General features: G+C 37.4%; 1 protein-coding gene across 2 annotated transcripts in view; it reads left to right on the forward strand.

Moving 5' to 3' along the window:
• UGGT1 (UDP-glucose glycoprotein glucosyltransferase 1) overlaps nucleotides 1–24,045 on the forward strand; it is a 110,851-nt gene that overhangs the window by 41,072 nt on the left and 45,734 nt on the right. For both annotated transcript variants that reach the window (XM_086362612.1, XM_086362613.1), the window contains exons 17-19: nucleotides 356–487; nucleotides 11,559–11,723; nucleotides 23,630–23,750. In XM_086362612.1, the coding sequence (XP_086218738.1) occupies nucleotides 356–487; nucleotides 11,559–11,723; nucleotides 23,630–23,750 (418 nt within the window). The remainder of the gene's footprint in view (nucleotides 1–355; nucleotides 488–11,558; nucleotides 11,724–23,629; nucleotides 23,751–24,045) is intronic.

Below are 24,045 nucleotides of genomic sequence, written 5' to 3' on the forward strand. Positions count from 1 at the left end.
TTAAGAGAAATAGCTACTTTAAAGCAGTTGGTTTTCACCACTTCTGTTTTACCTGTAATCATGGTGGCAGCCTGCTGTTTATTATGCTTGTTTTGTTTATAGTTTAGAGATTCAGTCAGAGGCTTTTTTTTTAATTAATTGAGTGTTCCTTTATTTATTTGGCCAGCCTTTATTAAAGATGCACCCTTTACAAAGACGAGTAAGCTTTCCCCTGTCCTCTGACACCTTACGATCTATTGGGGGATGCCTCCATAGAGAGGCCTTTTTTTCCTCTGCATTCTGAAATCTTTTTTAATAAGTACTCTGAAATTTGGATTTGAAAGTGTAGTTGGTTACTTGGTTTTTCTTTCTTTAGATGTATAACAAAGTAAGGACTGGAGAAAGAGTGAAAGTTGAACACGTGGTCACTGTCCTGGAGAAGAAATACCCATATGTGGAAGTGAATAGCATTTTGGGAATTGACTCTGCATATGATCAGAATCGAAAGGTAAACATTCTCTGGTGTTTCTCATCTGACTGCAACACTATGCTTTCCTTACCTCCCCTTATTATTGAAAGTGAAAGTCACTCAATCTCTCTGACTCTTTGCGACCCCATGGAGTATACAGTCCATGGAATTCTCTAGGCCAGAATACTGGAGTGGGTAGCCTTTCCCTTCTCCAGGGTATCTTCCCAACCCAGGGATCGAACCCAGGTCTCCTGCATTGCAGGTGGATTCTTTACCAGCTGAGCCACCAGGGAAGCCCAAGAATACTGGAGTGGGTAGCCTATCCCTTCTCCAGTGGATCTTCCCGACCCAGGCATTGAACCAGGATCTCCTGCATTGCAGGCGGATTGTTTACCAATTGAGCTATCAGGATTTCTATTAATATAGGTGGTGGTGGTGAAATATTTAGATACTTAGCATTTAAAAAATTTAGAAACTAGATCACTCTTTTATCTTAGCAAGTATAGTTTATTTGTCAATTTTGTGAAGGTATCACTGATCTTTAACTGGTCTATTAGCTATTAAATTGAAAAATAATTTATCTTTATTATGCAGTGGTAGTACTTATGTGATGTGTGTTCCAGATAAAAGCTGTTGGAAGTATATGATGTATGCTTGTGAGGGTATGATGTATAGCCTAATGCGTCATGTATTAATTGTTTAGGCTAAAGGTGAAAATGCAGTAAGAAATGTAATCAACAGAATGGCAAAGTCTGATAATAAAGATGTAGGGAAATATTTTAAAATCTTTATTTAAAGATAATGAGACAAGTAAATACAGTGAAGGACCTTTATTGCAAACAGTAACATGGTGGTTAGTTTATTGAAAATAAGTGTTGAGGCAAGGAATCGAAATACATTTCTGAAACAATTTAAAACAGTAAGAGTATATTTATTTACCAACTTTTTTCATTTCTTTGAATGAAAGACAAGACATTTGATTCATCTGCTTGAGATCTGAGCTATCATTTCATTAGAAACCACACTGATACTGAATGCATTGTTTATAATTGGTCTTTTGTCTGAGTACAGAATCCTAGATTCTATAATTTCCCTCTCAAGTCTTATGCACACCAAATTCAGCACCAGTTGTTTTTAGCCTTTCGCTTTTTTGTTTTTCTCATCATTCGGTTTATTTTCATTTCCTCCCTTCCTCTCATTTAACTTAACATTGATTTATAACATTATATAAGTTTCTTGTGTACAACATTTTATTTCTACTTTTGTATCCCCTACAACTTGCTCACCAAAAATTTAGGTTCTATCCATCACTATACAGTTAGTTGATCCTATTTAGTCATTTCTTCCTCTCCAGTATCCACTACTTTGTTACATGTTTGTTTTGTTTGGTTTGTTCATTTATTTTGTTTTGCTTGTTTATTAGCTTTTTATATTTCACATATAAGTGAAATCCTGTGGTATTTGTCCTTTTCCATCTGATTTATTTCACTTAGCTTATTAACTTCAGGGTCCATCCATGTTGTCACAGATGGCAAGATTTCATCTTTGTATGGTTGAGTAGCAGACTGAGCGACTTCACTTTCACTTTCATGCATTGGAGAAGGAAATGGCAACCTGCTCCAGTGTTCTTGCCTGGAGAATCCCAGGGACGGGGGAGCCTGGTGGGCTGCCGTCTATGGGGTCGTACAGAGTCGGACACGACTGAAGCGACTTAGCAGCAGCAGCAGCAGTCTATAGTATGTGTGTATATATTTCATATCTTTATCCATTCATCTGTTGGTGGACACTTGGGTTGTTTCTGTATCTTGGCCGTTGTAAACAGTGTCATGATGAACATAGAAGTGCATATATTGTTTTACATTAGTATTTTCATTTTCTTTGGATAAATTACCAGGAGTAGAATTATTGAATCATATGGTAGTTCTATTCTTAACTTTTCTGAGGAATCTCCATACTGTTTTTCATAGTGGCTGCCCCAATTTACATTCCGACAGTGCAGGAGGATTCCCTTTCCTCCACATCAGTTCAGTTCAGTTCAGTTGCTCAGTCGTGTCTGACTCTTTGCCACCCCATGGACTGTAGCACACCAGGCATCCCTGTCCATCACCAACTCCTGGAGTTCACCCAAACTCATCTCCATTGAGTCAGTGATGCCATCCAACCATCTCACATACTTACCAGCATTTTTTGTTGTCTTTTTTACAGTAGTCATTTTGGCAAGTGTGAAGTGATAGCTCACTGTGCTTTTGATTTGTATTCCATAATGATTAGTGATATTGAACATCTTTTCATGCGCCTGTTGGCCATCTGTATGTCTTTGGAAAATGTCTATTCAGGTCTCTGCTTATTTTTTAATCAGGTTGTTTTTGTTGGTGGTGGTGGTGTTTTGAGTTGTTTGAGATCTTTATATGTATTTTGCATATTAATCTCTTATTGGATATTATTTGCAAATATCTCTCATTTTGTAGTTTTTTTTTTCATTTTAGTGATTTTTCTTTTGCTATGCAGAAGCTTTTTTCATTTGATATAATTCCATTTGTTTATTTTTACTTCTGTTTTCCTTGCCTGAGAAGGCATATCTAGAAAAATATTGCTAAGACCAATGTTAATGAGCATATTGCCTTTCTTTTTTATTGGAGCTTTGTGGTTTCAGGTTTTACATTAAAGTTTTGATTCATTTTGAATTAATTTTTGTATATGGTATGAGACAGTGGTCTAGTTTCTTTCTTTCTTTTTTGTTTTTTTGCATGTGGCTGTCCATTTTTCCCAACACCATTTGTTGAATAAACTATCATTGCTCCGTTGTACGTTCTTTGCCCCTTTGCCATAAATTGTCCCTATATATTTGGTTTTGGTTTTGGGCTGTTATTTCTTGTTCCATTGATCTATGTATCTATTTTCCTGCCAGTGCCATGTTGTTTGGGTTACCATGGCTTTGTAATATAAGGAAGTCAGGAAGTATGAAACCTCCAGCTTTGTTGTTTTTCTCAGGATTGTTTTGGCTATTTAGGTCTTTTATATTTTTGTATAAATTCAGAATTTTTGTTCTATTTCTATGAAAAATGTTCTTGAGATTTCAATAGGGACTGCATTGCATCTGTAATATAAATTGCCTTAGGTAATACAAATGTTTTAACAGTGTTAATTTTTCCAATCTGTGAGCATGAAATATTTTTCCATTTATTTGTGTGTTCAGTTTTTTCAGCAGTCTTACAGTTTTCAGTGTGTTTCAGGTCTTTCACCCACCTGGTTAAATTTGTTCCTAGGTGTTCTGTTGTTTTTGTTGTGATTATAAACATTAATTTCTCTTTGTGCTTAGTATATAGAAATGCAACATATTTTATATGTTGATTTTGTATCTTATAGTTTTACTGCATTTGTTTATTATTTTTAATAATTTTTAGTGCAATCTTTATAGTTTTTTACACATAAAATCATGTCATTTGCAAATTGTAATTGTTATTGGGCTGGCCAGGGTGTTCCTTTGGTTTTTAAGTAAAAATAAAAGGCATGTTTTCATTTTCCCGTAGAACTTTATTGAACAGCATATTCACCATTTTGTTCCACTACCTTCTGCCATTTTCGAGGCAACTTCATAATTCCATCTTCCCAAAACTTTTTATCGTTTTGAGCAAAGAACTGTTCCAGGTGCCTTTTATAGCCTTTCAGGAAATGGAAACTTTTTTCATTAAGAGAATCTTGTAAAGACTGAAATAAATGGAAATCCGAAGGTGCAATGTCTGGAGAATACAGCAGATGAACCAGAACTTCCCAGTCAAACTATAATAGTTTTTGCCTGGTCATTAAAGAAACTTGTGGCCTTGCATTATCCTAGTGGAAGATTATGCATTTTCTCTTGACTCATTTTGGGTGCTTTTTGTTGAGTGCTGCTTTCAGTTGGTCTAATTGGGAATAGTACTTGTTGGAATTAATCTTTTGGTTTGGTGGAAGGAGCTCATAGTAGAGGACTCCCTTCTAATCCCACCATATATACAATATCACCTTTTTTGGATGGAGACTGGCCTTTGGTGTAGTTGGTGGTGGTTCCATGATCTGTTCCATTCCACATTATTGTATAGTATCCACTTTTCATCACCTGTCACAATTTGTTTTAAGAGCAGAATGTTTTCATTACAAGTAGAGAATCACATGCAGAAATATAGTCAAGAAGGTTTTATTCACTTGTGTGGAACCCAAACATCAAAGCGATTAATGTAACCAAGCTGGTGCAAAATAATTTTCAATGCTTGATTTGGATATTTTTAGTATGTCAGCTATTTCCCTTTCTCAATTCATGTCCTGATTTGATTGCTGTCAGCTTCAACTGGTCTACCCAACTATGGAGAATTGTCTGGTGAGAAATCTCCAGCACAAAATTTTGCAAACCACTTTTGACAGAGTCATAGCACATTCCACATTCTCCTTACGCTGCGCAAATCCTCTTTTGAATTTCAGTTGTGTTTTTACCTTTCTGAATAAAGCATAATTATGTCAGAAAGGTTGCTTTTTTCCTCCCATCTTCAGTATTAAAGTGGCTATGCAAAAATTCACCAATATTAATAAGTTTTTAAAAAAAATCCTTGCTGATGGGACAGCTGTCACAATATGGTCTATTAAAATTGTTTCAAAGAAAGTTAAGACAACTGAACACTACTATAGCTACCTCTGCTCTCTTCTGGTTTCCACTTGAATAGTGTATCTTTTTTATCCTTTCTTTCACTTTTGAGTCTTTTTGTGTTCTTAAAGCAGCAATGAATTGTAGGCTTATGTAGTTGGGTCTTATTTTTTAATCTATCCAGCCATTCTATACCTTTTGATTGGAGAATTTAATACAGTAACAGTGATTATTGATAGGTAAGGGACATATAATACCATTTCATTAGTTATTTGAGGCTGATTTGTATTTCTTGTTTTTTTCTTCCTCTCTTGCTGCCTCCCTTTGTGAACTGATGATTTTCCATAATGGTATGCTTTGGTTACTTTCTCTTTATCATTTGTGAACCTACTGTAGATTTTTGTTTTGTGGTTACTATGAGTCTTACATAAAATATTTTGTAGATATTAATGGTCTCTTTTATGTTGATGCTCTAACTTTGATCACTTATAAAAACTACTCTTTTATTCCCTCCTCCTTTTTATTTTGGACATCACAATTTAATTCTGTATTGTATGTGCTGTGCTGTGCTGTGCTTAGGCGTTCAGTTGTATTTGACTCTTTGCGACTCCATGGACCCGCCAGGCTCCTCTGTCCATGGGGGTTCTCCAGGCAAGAATACTGGAGTGGGTTGCCCTGCCCTCCTCCAGGGATCTTCCCAACCCAGAGATCAAACCCGGTCTGCTGCATTGCATGCAGATTCTTTACCATGTATATTTAATAGCAAATTATTATAGCCTTAGTTACTTTTAAAACTCTTATTTTTTTTTTTTTTTTGCTTTTCATTAGCATATTCTTTATATTGAAAAACAGATGGAGTTTCATGTGTGAACTGCATCATCTTTAGAGGGGAATTCAAGTGACTCTATGTTCTCTTTGAGCGTGGAGGTCATTGCTACAAAGTTTGTGGTTGAGGGCTCTCTCATGCTTCATCTGAATACTCTTGTCATTTGTAGAGTTAAGTTTCTTTAATTTCTTTTTTCTTTGATGCCTTCTGACTGGATAATTGCAAAGTTTCTGTCTTTTAACTTGTAGATTTTTTTCTTTTACTTGATTTCACTCTGATGGTAATGTTATATTGTTTTTCATTTCATTCATTGTATTCTTCAGCTCCAGAATTTCTGTTTGGTTCTTTTTTATGCTCTCTCTCTCTGTCAGAATTCCAATTTTGTTTGTGTATTGTTTTCTTGATCTTACTGAATGTCTTTCTGTGTCTTGTAGCTCACTGAGTTTCCCTATGACAGCTATTTTGAATTCCTTATTGTGTAAATTGCAGATTTCCATGTCTTCAAGATTGATTACTGGAAGATTACTGTGATCCTTAGGTAATGTTATAGTTTCTTGAATTTTTTGCATATTTGTTGCATTTTTATGTTGTTACCAGAAGTGACTGGTAGCAGTCACTTCTCCCAGTCTTTGCTCTCTGCTTTCGGAGAAAAATACCTTTCATTCCAGCCTTGTTAGGAATTCTGAGGCTTTCTCAGAACATCTGTGGGTACATGTACTCCATGCTGTTGTTCCCTCTTGTGCAGATTTCTGAAGCTTGTTTAACTCCTCTTGATTCTACAGTGCCCCAGGCTGGGTGCTGACAGGCCCGTTTTTTGTTTTTCCCAAAGTGGCACTACAGTTCAAATTTTGTCTGTTTCTGGCCCACGGGTTTGGACTGGCTTTCTGTATGTCCTCATTAGCCATTGGCAAAGTTCACTCTTGCTGCCGTTATCAGGATTGTACACTGGGAGCCAGCCTCTGTGTGCAGGTTTATGTGGGTTAAGGTGTATAGAGCACTGTAGGGTGCCCATGAGCCATCTGGGGGAGATCTGTGAATGAGATGTCCTGGGTGGCTCTTAGGTGGGCTTCTTGATGCAGTAAGTAGGATCTGCCTTCCTTAAATGCCTGAAGAGCACTGTCTGCTGCTCTCCCAGCCTTCCCACTTGGTGAAGCTGCTCACAGTTCTGTATTCTGGATGGGGCAGAACAGAAATGAGCCTCTTTGCCAGCCTCTCACATAGCTGGGGAAGCTGAGTGCTCATTCCCTTGCTCTTACTTCCCCTGTGGAAGAAATCATAGGCTCAGAATGTCTCTTGTGTCCCTGAGCTGTGCTGACTTGGGAGGAGAGTGATATGAATAAAGTCAGACTGTTTCTCTTAGTCTCGCCAATGTGTCCAGCGGACAAAGTCCTGGAACTTCTCTGCTGGAAACCTAGACCTTCTTTGGCATCATATCCATGGGTGATTGCTTAAGATAGTTGTTCCCAGGAGTTCCCTGGAGCCAGCTCAAAGGCCAGTGCAGAGGCCACAGCCATTGTCAAAGTCTGTCTGCCTGTTCCTGCTGCATGGGTGGGCAACACTTCTCCTGGGCCACTTGGCGTTTGGTGCTGGATTCCAGAGCTCCCACAGAGACACTTTTGCCTGTGGATGGATGCCGAATCATTGCTTTTGTGTGAGGGAGGCACTAATGAGGGATGTCTTATTTAGCCATGAAACTGATATCACTCCTTTGCGTGCATGCTCAGTCACTTGCTTGTGTCCAGCTCTTTGCCACCCCATGGACTGTAGCCCGCCAGGCTCCTCTGTCCATGGGGTTATCCTGGCAAGAATACTGGAGTTTCCATTTCCTCTTCCATGGGATCTTCCTGACCTAGGGATTGAGCCCACATCTCCTGCATCTCCTGTATTGGCAGGTGGATTCTTTACAGCTGAGCCACCTGGGAAACCCCCAAATCACTCCTGCCTCAGTGTTAAATCTCCTTGTTTTCAGAAATATCCAGTTGGGTTTGAAGTTGAAGCTGGTCATGAGGTCTACGCAGTTTAGAGTGAACATGTTTCCGTTATTGTATTGCAACCTTTTGTTCAGTCACTTTCCTTTTATTTTTTTAATAAAATAATATTGATATGGGCACGTGCTGGTGATTTTTTTCACAACCAACATGAGGTGTACTCTGTAGAAAAAGGAAAAGTGAAATAAAAGGAAAGGAGGGCCACTTGAGAATATTTGAGGAAATTAATGGAATTTTCTCGTATTTCACATTTGGAAAATGTTTAATTTTGATTTTCTATCATTCTGTTGAAGAAAAAGTATGTGTTGCCTTTTTAATTGTGGGTGATTGCTATATCAAAAGGAATTGCTTGAAAACATTGAATACAATGGACAAATTGGAGGAAAGGGTGTGTTTTAATATTTATAATATATTTTATTAATAACATATTCTTTAATGATACATATGCAGAGTTGGATGTATTAGAGATGAAGGACATATTCTATAATAGTAATGGTTTTAAAGCATAATAATGTGAGAAGGAGTATTAAGCTTCTAGGGCATGGATTACCTTAATACCTTAATACTTGTCCTGTATGGTAAAGCCTCCCAACTTGCCTTTTTAAACTTGAAAAGGCTTATGTTAATAGACTGCTAAAACAATGCTGGAAACATAATTGTTACGTTAAAAGAAATGATAACATTCTAAAATTTACCTCTTATGATCAATTTATCTTGTGCAACAGAGAATCAGTTATTACATCTTCTTGAATTTTCATTTATATCCAAATGAATAATTCACTCTTGAAATACAGGCTTTCAGTGATAGCTTATATAAATACATAGATACAAAAGTGATAAGAAAATAGCATACTATTTTGCTGTCATGTTTCTTTCATATAGTGCATAATTAGCAAGCACTGTTAAAGAAATACCTACTTCTGAAGAAAAATATATTAAATCTAAAGTTCTGATTTCATTTAGCAGATTATACATTTGATTGAAAAATGAAGAAACTCTCTCACAACCAATATTGGGTTTGTGTATATGTGTGAAAAATGTTTCAAGAAGCAGTCTCCACTGCCATAAATTTGAGGTGATCATTCTTTTACGTCTATTGATATAGAAATTGATCAACGAAAGAGATAGATATTGTTAAGAATTTAACATTTAGCTCTTTACATTTATAAAACAGTTTCATCTAAATAAGTTGTATAATCTGTATCTGCATGTGTGGGTGATAAGTTGCTTCAGTTGTGTCCAGCTCTTTTTGGACTATAGCCTGCCAGGCTCCTCTGTCCATAGGATTCTCCAGACAAGAATACTGGAGTGGATATCCATTCCCTAATCCAGGGCTTCTTCCTGACCCAGGGATCAAACCTAGGCTTCCTGCATTACAGCAGATTCTTTACTGTCTGAGCCACCAGGGAAGCCCAATCTGTATCTAACTTTCCCTAAATAAGGTTCACAGAAAGTGGTATTTTCACGTGTTGTCTTTTATGCACTGAAATCTTGATTTTGCTGAAGAATCAAGTGAGAGTACCACAAACCCAGCTCCTCAGTTGTTTCTCCCATTTGGACATTTGCCTCATCTGTACTGGTTAATGGGCCTTCTCATATAAACAGGTCATAATTTCCTAGCTAAGTAATCGCATACTTTCAAGAGAAGATTATTGTGAGATTCTCAGAAGTCCTAAGAATCTAATGATCAATAAGATTCTTTAATTTTTTAAGATTTTTGCAGGACATGTACCCTTCATATGAAAAAGCCCAAGGAAAATAGATTTTTTTGAAAAGAAAGAATAAGTGCATGTTTTTTTAAAGGAGAAATGAGTGCAATTGGCAAATGTAATTATATTTACAGATATCTGAGTCTTTTGTTATAAATCTGAAATGTTGTTATCTTCTGTGTTTGATATCTGAAAGAAGTAATTGTTTCTATAACTAAGGAGTACAATTAAAGTAGATCTTTTGAACTGAAGAGCATATAGTCTGATAGGTGCATATTTGTATCTTTTAAAGCCAAAGTAAGAAAAGTTCTAAATTATTCATGCCAACATTTTACTACTGGCATATTATCTCTGGGTCTTTATTAATCTCAGTTATCTTTTTATGAATGACTCATTTGTGACTTTGTAATCAGTGTTTCAAATTGTGTATAATTAGCATTTTTAGTGATCGATTTCTAGAAATTCTCACATAAAAGTTTTAAGTGTGACTCGGATTATTGGCCTGCATTCTATTGTTTAGTCTGATAATCTTTTTGCAGGTTGTGAAAATGGAAAGTCAAAACATCTCCCTCCCACTCTTGACTTTTACTCAATTACCACTTTCAGAGAAAGCCAATGTTACTTACTTCCTATTGTTACTGAGAGTTATAGTGTGGGTTTTGTTTTGTTTTCTTGGGGAATCCATCAGTAAATTTTCAGAGCTCAAAGTATATTAAAATTGGGTGTCTAGGAACTTCTTTGAAATAGGTGAGATGTCAAAGAACAGAATTAATATAAGTTTTGGGGGTGTACCTTTGAAAGGTTCTAACACTGGCATAGAGACGTGGCAGAGATCAACCTAGAATGGTATAGAGAAATGGTGCGCTCACAGTCTTTCTCGCCGTGCCCTGTTATAGTCCATCATCGAAGTCTGTAGTATCATTTACCACTGTGGCTAGATCTGAAACTAAGCTTATGACTAGTATCAGTTACCACATTTTTCTATTCGTGCTATCTCAAAAAGTTATATACTTTAAATTTCTGATATTTTCAGAAAATATCAGTTATAAGGTGTTTAACAAGGATGTCTTATAAACTTTTTATGTCTTGGGTAATGACATAGTTTTTACTCTAAAAACTTAGTCTTGAGTCTGTGGTTGGTATCTGGAGGAATGTACCTATATAGATTTTTGGAAAAGTCTCAGATGTATTTTTTCACCTGGTATTTCCCTGCCAAGGAACTTCTTCTGTCCTTGAGAAGAAAAGAAAGATTGAGCTTAGTACATTATAGAGTGATTTTTTGAGCACTGTCTTTTCACCAGCCTTGTTTTGGTTTCTGCAGGTGTAATTTCTTTTTTGGTGATATGGACCCTTTTAAATTGAGAATTGGATGTAAATATTTCATCTCAGGTTATCTGCCCAGGAGCACTAATAATTTATGACAGTCTATAGTAGTGCCACCCATTATGGTAGTCTCTGGTCACGTGGGCTTTTAAAATGGAAATTAATTAGTTTCCTGTGCTCAATAGCTACATGTGGCTAGTGGCTACTGCATTGAACAGTGAAGATAGAATATCTCCATCATTGCAGAAAGGTCTGTTGTGTAGTTTGGGCTGTAATATATATAATTCAGATCTGTTAGCCTGGGCTGCTTAAAATTACCCTCATCCCCACCTTCAACTACTTCTTGATTTATAAGGTTTTGTGGTTTTATTAAACCTCAGTAGTTTAAACTCAAATTTACCTAGTAGGATATTAACTATGATGTTCTTTATATATATATTTAAATTAATTTTTATTGGAGTATAGGTGATTTATAATGTTGTTAGTTTTTTATATATTTTGAAAATAAGTTTTCTACAGTTATCTCTTGGATTCTATATTTCTGTTGATGTTTTTTTCTTGTTAGAACATGTATATGTGAAAAATATGCTTTGTTCCATTTTTCTCAGGAATGACAAAAATATCCTGTTTGTGGTCCCATGTGTTTCAGGAAGCAAGAAGTTACTATGAGCAGACTGGAGTTGGCCCACTGCCAGTTGTCCTGTTCAATGGAGTGCCCTTGGAAAGGGAGCAGCTAGACCCTGATGAATTGGAAACCATTACAATGCACAAAATCCTAGAGACCACAACTTTCTTTCAAAGAGCAGTGTACTTGGTAAGTAGTGTTTCAGGTAGATTTTGAAAGAGAATGGTTTGCTTACATTTTTGTAGTCTCTGTATTAGGCATTAAAGTTCTTGAAGTATCACTGTTTTCTGTACCACTCTCAACTGATTTGTAGACTCCCAGCAAATTCTGGGAGTGGAAATATTCATGAGACTTCTGTACATTGTTTTTGAAATAACTAATTTTATTCGCTTTAAGATTAAATTTTATACTAAAAATTCCTAAGAACTTAGCCATTCTTAGAAACATTTATTCTACTTCTAAGGAATTTTGACATAGAGAAATTCAAATATGCCATATGTGTGTGTGTAGTTATTGTTGACATCTAACTTACATGCCATAAAAGTCAACCTTTTAAGGTGGACATGCGGTAGGTTTTAGTATATACACAGAATTATGCAGCTGTCACCTTTGTCTAATTTCAGAGCATTATTACCCCTAGAATAAACCTGACACCCAGTAGCAATTGCTTCCCATTATCCCCTACCCTACCCCCTGACAACCATCAGTCTGTTTTCAGTCTGTGTGGATTTGCCTGTTTGGATAGTTTATATAAAGGGATTCAGGTAATATCTGGTCTTTTGTGATTGATTTCTTTTACTTAGCATAATGTTTTCAAGATTTATCCTTGTTGGAGCATATGTCAATACTTCATTCCTTTTATCACCAAATAATAGTTCCTCCAATGGACAGGCCGCGTTTTGTGCATTTATCAGTTGATGCATATTTGGGTTATTGCCACTTTGAGGCTACTGTGAATAATGCTGCTGCTTGCTATAAGCGATCGTGTAAAACTTTTACTGTAGACATGTTCTCAGTTGTCTTGGATATATACCTCGGAGTGGAATTATGTGTCAGTTTAGTTCTATTTTTAACAGTAATTCTGTTTTTAAGAGAGCTGCCAGACTGTTTTCCAAAGCAGCTGCACACTTAAACATGTATACAGGTTCCATTTTTTATACTTGGTATTGTCTGTCTCTTTGGTTATAGGCTGGTGGGTGTGAAGTGGTATCTCATGGTGGTTTTGATCTGCATTATTCAAACATGAATGATGTTGAGTGTTGTTTCCTGTGCTTATTCAGCATTTATTTCCTCTTTGGAGAAATGTCTATTCAGATTATTTGCCTGTTTTTAATTGGGTTATTTGTTTTATTACTGTTGAGTTATAAGAGTTATTTATGTATTCTGGATATGAATTACTTATTATATGTATATAATTGTCAAATATTTTCTCTCATTTTCTGGTTTGTCTTTTTACTTTCTTGGTAGTGTCCGTTTACTTTTTTTGTTGTTGCTTGTACTATTTGTATCATATGTAAGAAATCTTTACTTAATCCTAGGTAATGAAGATTTCTGTTTTCTTCTGAGTATTTATAGTTATTTCTCTTAATGTTTAGTTCTTTGATCCATCCTCAGTTAATTTTTGTATGTGGAGTGAGGTAGGAGTCTATCTCTTTTTCCATGTCCAATTTGAGACATGCAGCTGGATATCTTTGAACTATTCAGTTAGCTGCCCCAGTACCATTTTTGAAAAGAATAGCCTTTCACTGTTAAATTGTCATGGTACCCTTGTCAAAAATAAATTGCCCACTAATGTATAGGTCTATTTTTAGACCGTCTGTTGTTTCAGTTAACCTACTTTTCCTATGTAAGTACCTCACAGTCTTGATTATTCTCATAATCAAGTTTGAGTTTTCTAACTTAGTGTTTTTCTGTTTTTAAGAATGTTTGGCTCTTTTGTGAGTATTAAATGTATAAATATATGAATGTGAAATATATAAATGTATACTGAAGCAGTCTCTATAATAGCAAAGAATGAGAAATGATTTAAATATCCAACAATATGGTGGAACACAATGCAGCCATTAGAAAGACGTTAACTAAGACCATCTAAAGACATGTCTACAACATGTTGCCACGGACCAGCAAATGGATTATATAAGGTAGTGTGGCTAGGCTGATCTTATTACTGTGTATATGTGAATGTGTCTGAGTAGGTGACATAAGTATATGTGTGTGTGTGTGTTAGGCTGGAAATGTGCTTAGTCACCCAGTCATGTCCAACTCTTTGTGACCCTGTGGACTGTAGCCTGCCAGGCTCCTCTGTCCATGGGGATTCTCCAGGCAAGCATACTGGAGTGGGTTGTAGTACTGTCCTCCAGGGGATCTTCCCAACCCAGGGACTGAACCCAGGTCTCCCACACTGCAGGCAGATTCTTTACCATCTGAGCCACCAGGGAAGCCCAGGCTGGAAATAAATAACTCAGATGAGCAGCTTTTTCATGGACAGCATGGTGAGATCACAGATGATTGTTTTTCTTTGAACTCTTCTGTATTTATCATATTTTCATCAATGAATATGTACTATGGTGCTAATTTGAAGTAAAGAAGTTTTTTAAAAAGCCTTAGCCTGTTTACCGCCTGACAGGAAAACTACTCAAGCACAGAGAAAACCAACTGCTTTATAGTTTTAAGATTGAAATTACATTAAAAAAAATCAGATTTGAGTTCAAAGTGAGCTTCAGACAAGATAATTATGTGCCCACTTCCCTGGTGGCTCAGACGGTAAAAGCGTCTAGGTACAATGCAGGAGACCTGATTCGATCCCTGTGTCAGGAAGATCCCCTGGAGAAAGAAATGACAACCCACTTCTGTACTCTTGCCTGGAAAATCCCATGGACAGAGGAGCCTGGTAGGCTACGGTTCATGGGGTGGCAAAGAGTTGGACACGACTGAGCGGCTTTGCTACACTTGTAGTTTTAAAACTCATTGTGTGGTTTTGAGTAAACATTACAAATTTCAGCTCACTATTTGCTAAAATGAATATTTTTAGAAAGGAACTTTTCCTAATCACATTGATTTACATGAACACCTTTGGTTTTCAATCTACTCTTTTCACTGGGCTCCTGTCTATGGTCAGACATGCCCCATCTGCCATTTTGCATCAGGCCAGCTTACAAGACAGTTGTCTATAAAATTTGTAAAATCCCTAGTGAAATTTGATTAACTAAAACCTTAATTAATCAGTCATGTAGGTCTTTGTTTTTTAGGAGAAAGATCAAAGAAAGAGGAAATAAAATATTAGAGACTTAAAGCCGACAAAAAGCCCCTGAAACTCAGCTTTACACGTATGCTTTGTGCTTGTTCCATGTTCAGATGAATCTTAAAATTCCAAACACAGAGAAACTCGAAAAAGCAGCTGAAAGAAAATTAACATAGCCCCAAATCTCTGATTTAGCCACCATGTTACCAGTCGTTAATGCATACACAAAATAGATGCATGCACATGTGTATATATACTCATGTATCTGGGAGGAAGATGATGGCTGGGGGTGGTCGCTTCCTCCTGAAAGTTTGTACCTGGAGTATTAATATTTGAAACGTACTGACAATTTTAAGTTTCTGGAGATGGAGGCATCATTTCTCCTTTGGAGTAGACTTCTAATGTTTCTAGAAAAAGTCCCAGTCTGGGCTGTTTAGTTCCCAAATATAAAGGACTTGGCTCATATACCAAGAGAAAACGTCAAGGTCACCATAAATATAACTGTTGTTGTATACTGTGATGTGGCTACTAATGGGAACAAGGCTATTCTTTAGCCTGACTGTGCCCTTAATCTGTCAGGGAAATGATTTTTATGTAAATAAAACTTTGGATTGGACTGTTAGTATTCCTTAAAAAAAAAGAAGGTTTGGCTTTTCTGTGTCCCTTTAATTCCCTATGAATCTTAAAATAAGCTTGTCAGTTTCTACCAAAGAGAGGCCATTGGGATTTTAATAGTAATTGTGTTGAATCTGTAGTTCAATTTGGGGACTATTGATGTCTTAACTGTAGTGAATCTTCCAACCCATGAATGTAGGACGCATTTCCATTTACTGTCTTTTAATGATGTTTCATAGTTTTCGGTGAAGAAGTCTTAGACTTTTGTTAAACTTATTCCTTAGTATTTTATATTTTACTCTTTTTGGTGCTGTTGTAAATGCATTGTTTCTTTAATTTTGGGGTAGTTTATTTGTGAACTTGAACTTGTTTATTAGCTCTGTTAGTCTTTTGTGTGGGTGCGTGTAGATTTCTTAACATTTTCTGTACAGAAATCATTGTCATCTTTCAAATGACAACAGCATGCTTAGAGTGAAACTCTTGAGTTTTTCCTACTTATAATATGTTACATTTTTTTTTTTTTGCAACAAATTACAGTATTTCTACTCTCTTAGTTTTCTGCTTTTCAAGACATCAAAGTATGACTTACTGTACAGATATTTCAGGACCCCAAAGCAATGTATAGACAGAAAAAAAATCTCAGTATACTTAGGGATTCTCAGTAGCTTGAGAGGGAAATCAAGGTCTGGCATTCTTATAAATGATGATTATTAAGACTGATCAAATGGAAAGACTCAAATGATTTGTCAGTTTTGAACTGTGTATTAAATTATTTACCACAAATTCTCCTGGTTATTGTCATAAGAGTAAAAAAAAAAAAATCTCCCTCTGTATTTAGTCATCCATCTACCCACCTTCCAATAATAGGTAATTACTGTTTTAAGTTTCTTCTGAGTTGTTCCAAAACATTTCTGTATCTATATGCTAACAGTGAAAATTTACTCCTTCCTAACCTTTATTCAAAGTGGTAACAAATTATTAATGCATAACTATACTACACCTTGGTTTTTTTCACTTAACAAAATACATAAGTCTTTCTAATTTGGTGTATAGAGTATTCTCAGTTTTTTTTAAGATAGCCATGTAGTGTTTCATTAGTAAGCAACTTTGCCCCACTTGGCAGCACATTTGGCAATATATAGAGATATTTTTTGTTGTCATAGTTTGGGGAGGAAAGAGGTGCTGCTGGCTTCTAGTGGGAGTGAATCAGGCATGCTGCTAAACCTCGTGCAGTGCTCAGGACGTCCCTTCCCTTCCAAAACAGCAGGACATCACCTCCCTTTCCAAAGAGTTATCTAGTCCAAAATGTCAATAGTGCTGAGATTGAAAAACCATTTTGTGGATATACCCTCACTGCATTTCTCAGATATATAAATTAACATTTTCCATCAAAACTGGGAACTTTTTACCCTTTATTTCTTCTATTAGTCTTTTGGTTTGTGATGACACGGCCCAGAGTTAGGACATAGTCCTAACAAATTAAGGACATAGTTCTTCACAAGATTGTCTTTATTTTAGACACTAGACACAAGTTCAGAGATCCTCAGGCCACCCTTACTTATGATCAAATAGCTACAAATGCAGGTATCCCCTCAGTTATGATAATTTGCTAGAATGGCTTACAGAACTCAGGATAGTGTGGTTTTTACAGTTAGCATTATTAAAGTAATAGAATATGTATCAGAAGCAGCCGAAGACTGAGGAGCACACAGCAAAGCTTCGGAAGGTTCCAAATGTAAACATTCTATGTCTTTTCCCTGTGATGCCAGGTTATATTATCCTTCCAGCTCTTTGATGTGGGATACAATTGTTCTGCAGTGTGTGGGTCGTCTGCTTGGTGGCTCTACGGTGGGGTTACTGGGGACCTCCTCCAAGAGGGCTTATGCCACAGGCTGTGTGACTCAGATCTGCCACACACAGAGCCCCTGCCTCTGCGACAGGCCCCTGCTGACCTGCACCTTCACAGGAGACTCTCAAACACAGGTCTGGCTCAGTCTCTGTGGGGTCTCTGGGTCCTGGTATGCACAAGGTTTTGTTTGAGCCCTCCAAGCATCTCTGGTGGGTATGGGGTTTGATTCTAAACGTGATTTCACCTGTCCTGCTGCCTTGCTGGGGCTTCTCATTTGCCCCTGGACACGGGCTATCTGTTTTTGCTGGGATCCAACATTTCTCCTGTCAATGGTGGTTTAGCAGTGAGCTGTAAAAAAAAAAAAAAAAAAATGCAAAAGGCAAAATAGTTATTTGAGGAGGACTTACAAATAGCTGAGAAAAGAAGAGAAGCTAAAGGCAAAGGAGAAAAGGAAAGATACACCCATTTGAATACAGAGCTCCAAAGAATAGCAAGGAGAGATAAGAAAGTCTTCCTTAGTAATTAATGCAAAGAAATAGAGGAAAACAATAGAAAGGGAAAGACTAGAGATCTCTTCAAGAAAATTAGAGATATCAAGGGAACTTTTCATGCAAAGATGGGCACAATAAAGGACAGAAATGGTATGGACCTAACAGAAGCAGAAGATATTAAGAAGAGGTGGCAAGAATACACAGAAGAACTGTATAAAAATGATCTTCGTAACCCAGATAATCACGATGGTGTGATCACTCACCTAGAGTCAGACATCCTGGAATGTGAAGTCAAGTGGGCCTTAGGAAGCATCACTACGAACAAAGCTAGTGGAGGTGATGGAATTCCAGTTGAACTCTTTCATATCCTAAAAGATGATGCTGTGAAAGTGCTACACTCAATATGCCAGCAAATTTGGAAAAGTCAGCAGTGGCCACAGGACTGGAAAAGGTCAGTTTTTCATTCCAATCCCAAAGAAAGGCAATGCCAAAGAATGCTCAAACTACTGCACAATTGCACTCATTTCACATGCTAGCAAAGTAATGCTTAACATTCTTCAAGCCAGGCTTCAGCAGTACATGAACTTCCAGATGTTCAAGCTGGGATTTAGAAAAGGCAGAGGAACCAGAGATCAAATTGCCAACATCCATTGGATCATCAAAAAAGCAAGAGAGTTCCAGAAAAACATCTATTTCTGCTTTATTGACTATGCCAAAGCCTTTGATTGTGTAGATCACAACAAACTATGGAAAATTCTTAAAGAGATGGGAATACTAGACCACCTGACCTGCCTCCTGAGAATTCTGTATGCAGGTCAAGAAGCAACAGTTAGAACCGGACATGGAAAAACAGACTGGTTCCAGAATGGGAAAGGAGTACATCAAGACTGTATATTGTCACCCTGCTTATTTAACTTATATGCAGAATACATCATGTGAAATGCTGGGCTGGAAGAAGCACAAGCTGGAATCAAGATTGCTGGGAGAAATATCAATAATCTCAGAAACACAGATGACACCACCCTTATGGCAGAAAGTGAAGAAGAACTAAAGTGCCTCTTGATGAAAGTGAAAGAGGAGTGTTAAAAAGCTGGCTTAAAACTGAAAATTCAAAAAATGAAGGTCATGGCTTCCAGTCCCATCACTTCATCACAAGTAGATGGGGAAACAAGGAAACAGTGACAGACTATTTTTTTGGGCTCCAAAATCATTGCAGATGGTGACTGCCGCCATAAAATTAAAAGATGCTTGCTCTTTGGAAGAAAAGTTATGACCAACCTAGACAGCGTATTAAAAAGCAGAGAGATTACTTTGCCGACAAAGGTTCATCTAGTCAAAGTTATGGTTTTTCCAGCAGTCATGTATGGATGTGAGATTTGGACTATAAAGAAAGCTGAGTGCTGAAGAATTGATGCTTTTGAACTGTGGTGTTGGAGAAGACTCTTGAGAGTCCCTTGGACTGCAAGGAGATCCAACCAGTCAACCCTAAAGGAAATCAGAAGGACTGATACTGAAGCTGAAGCTCCAATACTTTGACTACCTGATACGAAGAACTGACTCCTTGGAAAAGACCCTGATACTGGGAAAGACTGAAGGCAGGAAGGTAAGGGGATGACAGGATGAGATGATTGGATGGCATCACTGACTCAATGAACATGAGTTTGGGTAAACTCTGGGAGTTGGTGATGGACAAGTAAGCCTGGCGTTACAGTCCAAACGGTTGCAAAGAGTAGGACACGACTGAGCAACTGAATGACTGAACATGTGGGGTATTTCCATCCAGGGAAGTTCAGTTAAGTTTTGGCGTCCAGATTTTTTACTGGGGCTTCCTTATGTAGCTGCTGATCAAAAGCTTTTAGGTTTAATTAGGTCCCCAGTTGTTTTTTGTTTTTATTTTCATTATTTTAGGGTCAAAAAAGATCTTGCTGTCATTTATGTCAAAGAGTCTTTTTCATGTGTTTTCCTATAGTGTCTGGTCTATACATTTAGGTCTTTAATCCATTTTGAGTTTATTTTTGTGTATGGTGTTAGGTAGCATTCTAATTTCATTCTTTTACATATTGCTGTCCAGATTTCCCAGCACCACTGATCGAAGAGGCTGTCTTTTCTGCACTGTTCCTGCCTCTTTTGTCACAGACTAGGTAACATAGGCTTGTGGGTTTATCTTTGCACTTTCTATTCTGTACCATTGGTCTATGGTTCTGTTTTTGTGCCAGTACCATATTGTTTTGATTACTGTAACTTTGTAGTATCATTTGGAGTCAAGGAATCTGATTCTTCCTCCTCCATTTTTCTTTCTCAAGATTACTTTGGCTGTCCAGAATCTTTTGTGTTTCCACGCAATTTGTAGAGTTCTTTGTTGTAACTCTGTGATAAATACCATTGGTAATTTGATAGGAATTGCATTGAATCTGTAGATTGCTTTGGGTAGTATATTCATTTGCACTACATTGAGTCTTCCAATCCAAGAACATCATATATTTTTCCTTCTGTTTGTGTCCTCTTTTGATTTATTTCATCAGTGTTTTATAGTTCTCTGAGTTCAGGTCTTCTGCTTCTTTAGGTAGATTTATTTCTTAGTATTTTATTCTTTTTATTGCGATGGTAAATGGGATTGTTTCCTTAATCTCTATTCTTTTGTTGTTCGGAATCTAATTTCTGTGCATTGCATTTTCTATGCACGTAATTTCTGTGCACTAATTTTGTACCTTGCAACTTTACTTCTGTTTCATTGACTATGCTAAAGCCTTTGACTGTGTGGATCACAACAAACTGGAAAATTCTTAAAGAGATGGGAATGCCAGACCACCTTACCTGCCTCCTAAGAAACCCATATGCAGGTCAAGAAGCAACAGTTGGAACTGGATATGGAACAGACTGATTCCAGATTGGAAGAGGAGTACATCAAGGCTGTATATTGTCACTCTGCTTATTTAACTTATATACAGAATACATCATGTGAAATACTGGGCTGGATGAATCACAAGCTGGAATCAAGATTGCCAGGCGAAATATCAACAACCTTAGATATGCCACACTAATGACAGAAAGTGAAGAGGAACTTAAGAGCCTCTTGATGAGAGTGAAAGAGGAGAGTGAAAAAGCTGGCTTATAACTCAGCATTCTAAAAATGAAGATCATGGCATTCAGTCCCATCGCTTCATGGGAAATAGGGAAACAATGGAAATAGTGACAGACTTTATTTTCTTGAGCTGCAAAATCACTGCAGATGGTGACTGAAGCCATGAAATTAAAAGATACCTGCTTATACGAAGAAAAACTATGACAAACCTAGACAGCATATTAGAAAGCAGAGGCATCACTTTGCTGACACAAGATCCATCTAGTCAAAGCTATGGTTTTTGTAGTAGCATGTATGGGTGTGAGAATTGGACCATAAAGAATGCTGAGTGCTGAAGAATTGATGCTTTTGAACTGTGGTGCTGGGGATGACTTCCTGAGAATCCCTTGGACACAAGGAGATCAAACCAGTCAATCCTCAAGAAAACCAGTCCTGAATATTTGTTGGAAGGACTGATGCTAAAGCTAAAGCTCCAGTACTTTGGCCTCTTGATGCGAAGAGCTGTCTCATTGGAAAATACCCTCATGATGGGAAAGATTGAGGGCAAAAGGAGAAAGGGGCGACAGAGGATGAGATGGTTGGATAGCATCACTGACTCAATGGACATGAGTTTGAGCAAACTCTGGGAGATAGTGAAGGACAGGGAAGCCTGGTGTGCTGCAGTCCATGGAGCTGCAGTCCAGAGTCGGATATCACTCAGTGACTGAACAACAACAGCAGCCTCACCATATTCACCGATTAGTTCCAGTGGTTTTCTGGTGGAATCTTAAAGGATTTTCTGTGTATAGTACTGCAAACAGTGACAGTTTTACTTCTTTTCCAGTTTGTCGTCCTTTTATTTTTCTTCTTTGGTTGCCATGACGAGGACTTCCAAAACTATGTTGAGTAAGAGTGGTGAGAGTGGCCATTGTTGTCTTGTTCCTGATCTTAGGGGAAATGCTTTCAGCTTTTCACCATTGAGAATGGTGTTTGCTGTGGGTTTGTCATATCTGGTCTTCATTATATTGAGGTAGGCTCTCTCTATGCTCATTTTCTGGAGAGTTTTTTTTTTTTTTTAAATAAATGGGTGTTGAACTTTGTCAAAAGCTTTTTCTACACCTTTGAGATGATCATATGATTTTTACTCTGTTAATATGATGTATCACATTGCTTGATTTGCATATATTGAGGAATCTTTGCATTCTGGGATGTGCAGATGTGTGAGATTCAAAGTGTGTATAGAGATATAAATGAAGCAAAATTGTCACTTAAACATTCCTGTTCCTCACTGTTCATTTTTCTTTCTGCAAACAATCCCTGTGTGTGTGTTTGTAGGTGAACTCCATTTAAAGGTATGTATAATTTTCATAGATGTTGCCAAATTTCCTTCCTTCAGTTAGGCTTTTATCATAGAGACCAAAGTTATATACATGGGCTTGCATCTATACTGAGTCATTGAGTACCTTTGTAAGTCTTTTGAATTGTGTAGTTGGTTTGCTGCTGCTGCTGCTAAGCCACTTCAGTCGTGTCCAACTCTGTGTGACCCTATAGATGGAAGCCAACCAGGCTCCCCTATCCCTGGGATTCTCCAGGCAAGAACGCTGGAGTGGGTTGCCATTTCCTTTTCCAATGCATGGAAGTGAAAAGGGAAAGTGAAGTCGCTCAGTTGTGTCCGACCCCCAGCGACCCCATGGACTGCAGCCCACCAGGCTCCTCCATCCATGGGATTTTCCAGGCAAGAGCACTGGAGTGGGGTGCCATTGCCTTCTCTGGTAGTTGGTTTGTATGCTCATTATTGGCTTATAGTTTGAGATTTTGTATGTGAGTTATTGCTCTTGAGATAAGTAGCCACAGAAGATGCCTGAATGGATTTTTTAAAGACTTGACTGTGTATATTTCATTCACATCTGTTTCCCCTGAAAATCATGTTGAAGTATGGTTTTGTGTGAAATATTTTCAGTGTGAAAGTTTATAAGTTTACACAGCCACATATACTAGATCACCTTCATGAAGTACAAGTATTTCTATAATATGAGAAGCATGAAAGGGAAGAGTTAATGATAAATGATTTCTTTTTCCCCAATGTAATTGTGACCCTAGAAATACAGGATTATTTGGATGCCTGAGATTGAAAAAGGCTTGGGGTAATTTTTTTTTTTCAGAGAATATTAACTGCTTTAGTGAAGTCATTTGGCTTTGTTCTTTAGAGAGAAGCTTACTGTGAGTAGATCTCAAGGTGGGTTTTTGCTTGTGTTAACTCCAGTTTCTCAAGCTTGCTTGTTTCTGTGGCAAGATCGAATAAACATGGGTTTGCATTTCATATGCACTTCTCATTAGCTTTGTGGCTTTGAGTAAGTTATTTAACCTTACTGTACCACATCTTGCTCACATTGTCGAACAGATTAGAAATACTGTACATAAAGAGCCTGCTTGGCAACGACAAGAACCTATAACTTGGTTATATATATATATATATATCTCCCTATAACTTGGGATAACTTCTATTTTTAGCTGTTACTAGTTTGTCAGAAGATAATATAAAAATGATTTTTTAGCTCCTAATAAATCTATTGATCAGTGGCTCAGTGGGTAAAGAATCCACCTGCAATGCAGGAGATGCAGGAGACACAGGTTTGATCACTAGGTGGGGAAGATCCTCTGGAGAAGGAAATGGCAACCCACTCCAGTATTCTTGCCTGGAAAATTCCTTGGACAGAGGAGCCTGGTGGGCTGCAGTCCATGGGACCACAAAGAGTCTGACATGACCGAGTGGCTGAGCACTACTCAGATTTGTTTAATGTGCTTCTTGCCTGCATCCTGTCTCTTTTTTTCCTGTAGGGTGAACTGTCCCATGATCAAGATGTGGTAGAGTATATCATGAATCAGCCAAATGTTGTTCCACGAATCAACTCTAGGATTTTGACAGCTGAGCGAGAATACCTGGACCTAACAGCAACCAGTAAGTAACATTTCAGGAACACTTTAGGCTTTTTTGATTTGTCTTTCAAAATCCTGTATTTATTGGATTGTAATGTTCAGAAGATAATCCAAGATTGTGACACGATTTTGTTTAAACTCTTTGTACCTTGATTTCATTATATGAGCCTCTAAATTTACAAGAGTTTCCTCCAGAGGAGAGAAATTCTTCCTGGATAAATCTTTGTAAACTCTGAAAGTTATTCAATGTCTTTTAAATGCCAGCTAAACATAGGCAGTAGATGGTAGGAATGGTCCTGGATTATTGGCTTTCTTAC

The sequence above is a fragment of the Bos grunniens genome, chromosome 2 (genome assembly GCF_055505025.1).
Source record: "Bos grunniens cultivar Pamir isolate PY7600 chromosome 2, Bosgru_T2T1.0, whole genome shotgun sequence".
In the NCBI taxonomy this organism is placed as follows: domain Eukaryota; kingdom Metazoa; phylum Chordata; class Mammalia; order Artiodactyla; family Bovidae; genus Bos; species Bos grunniens.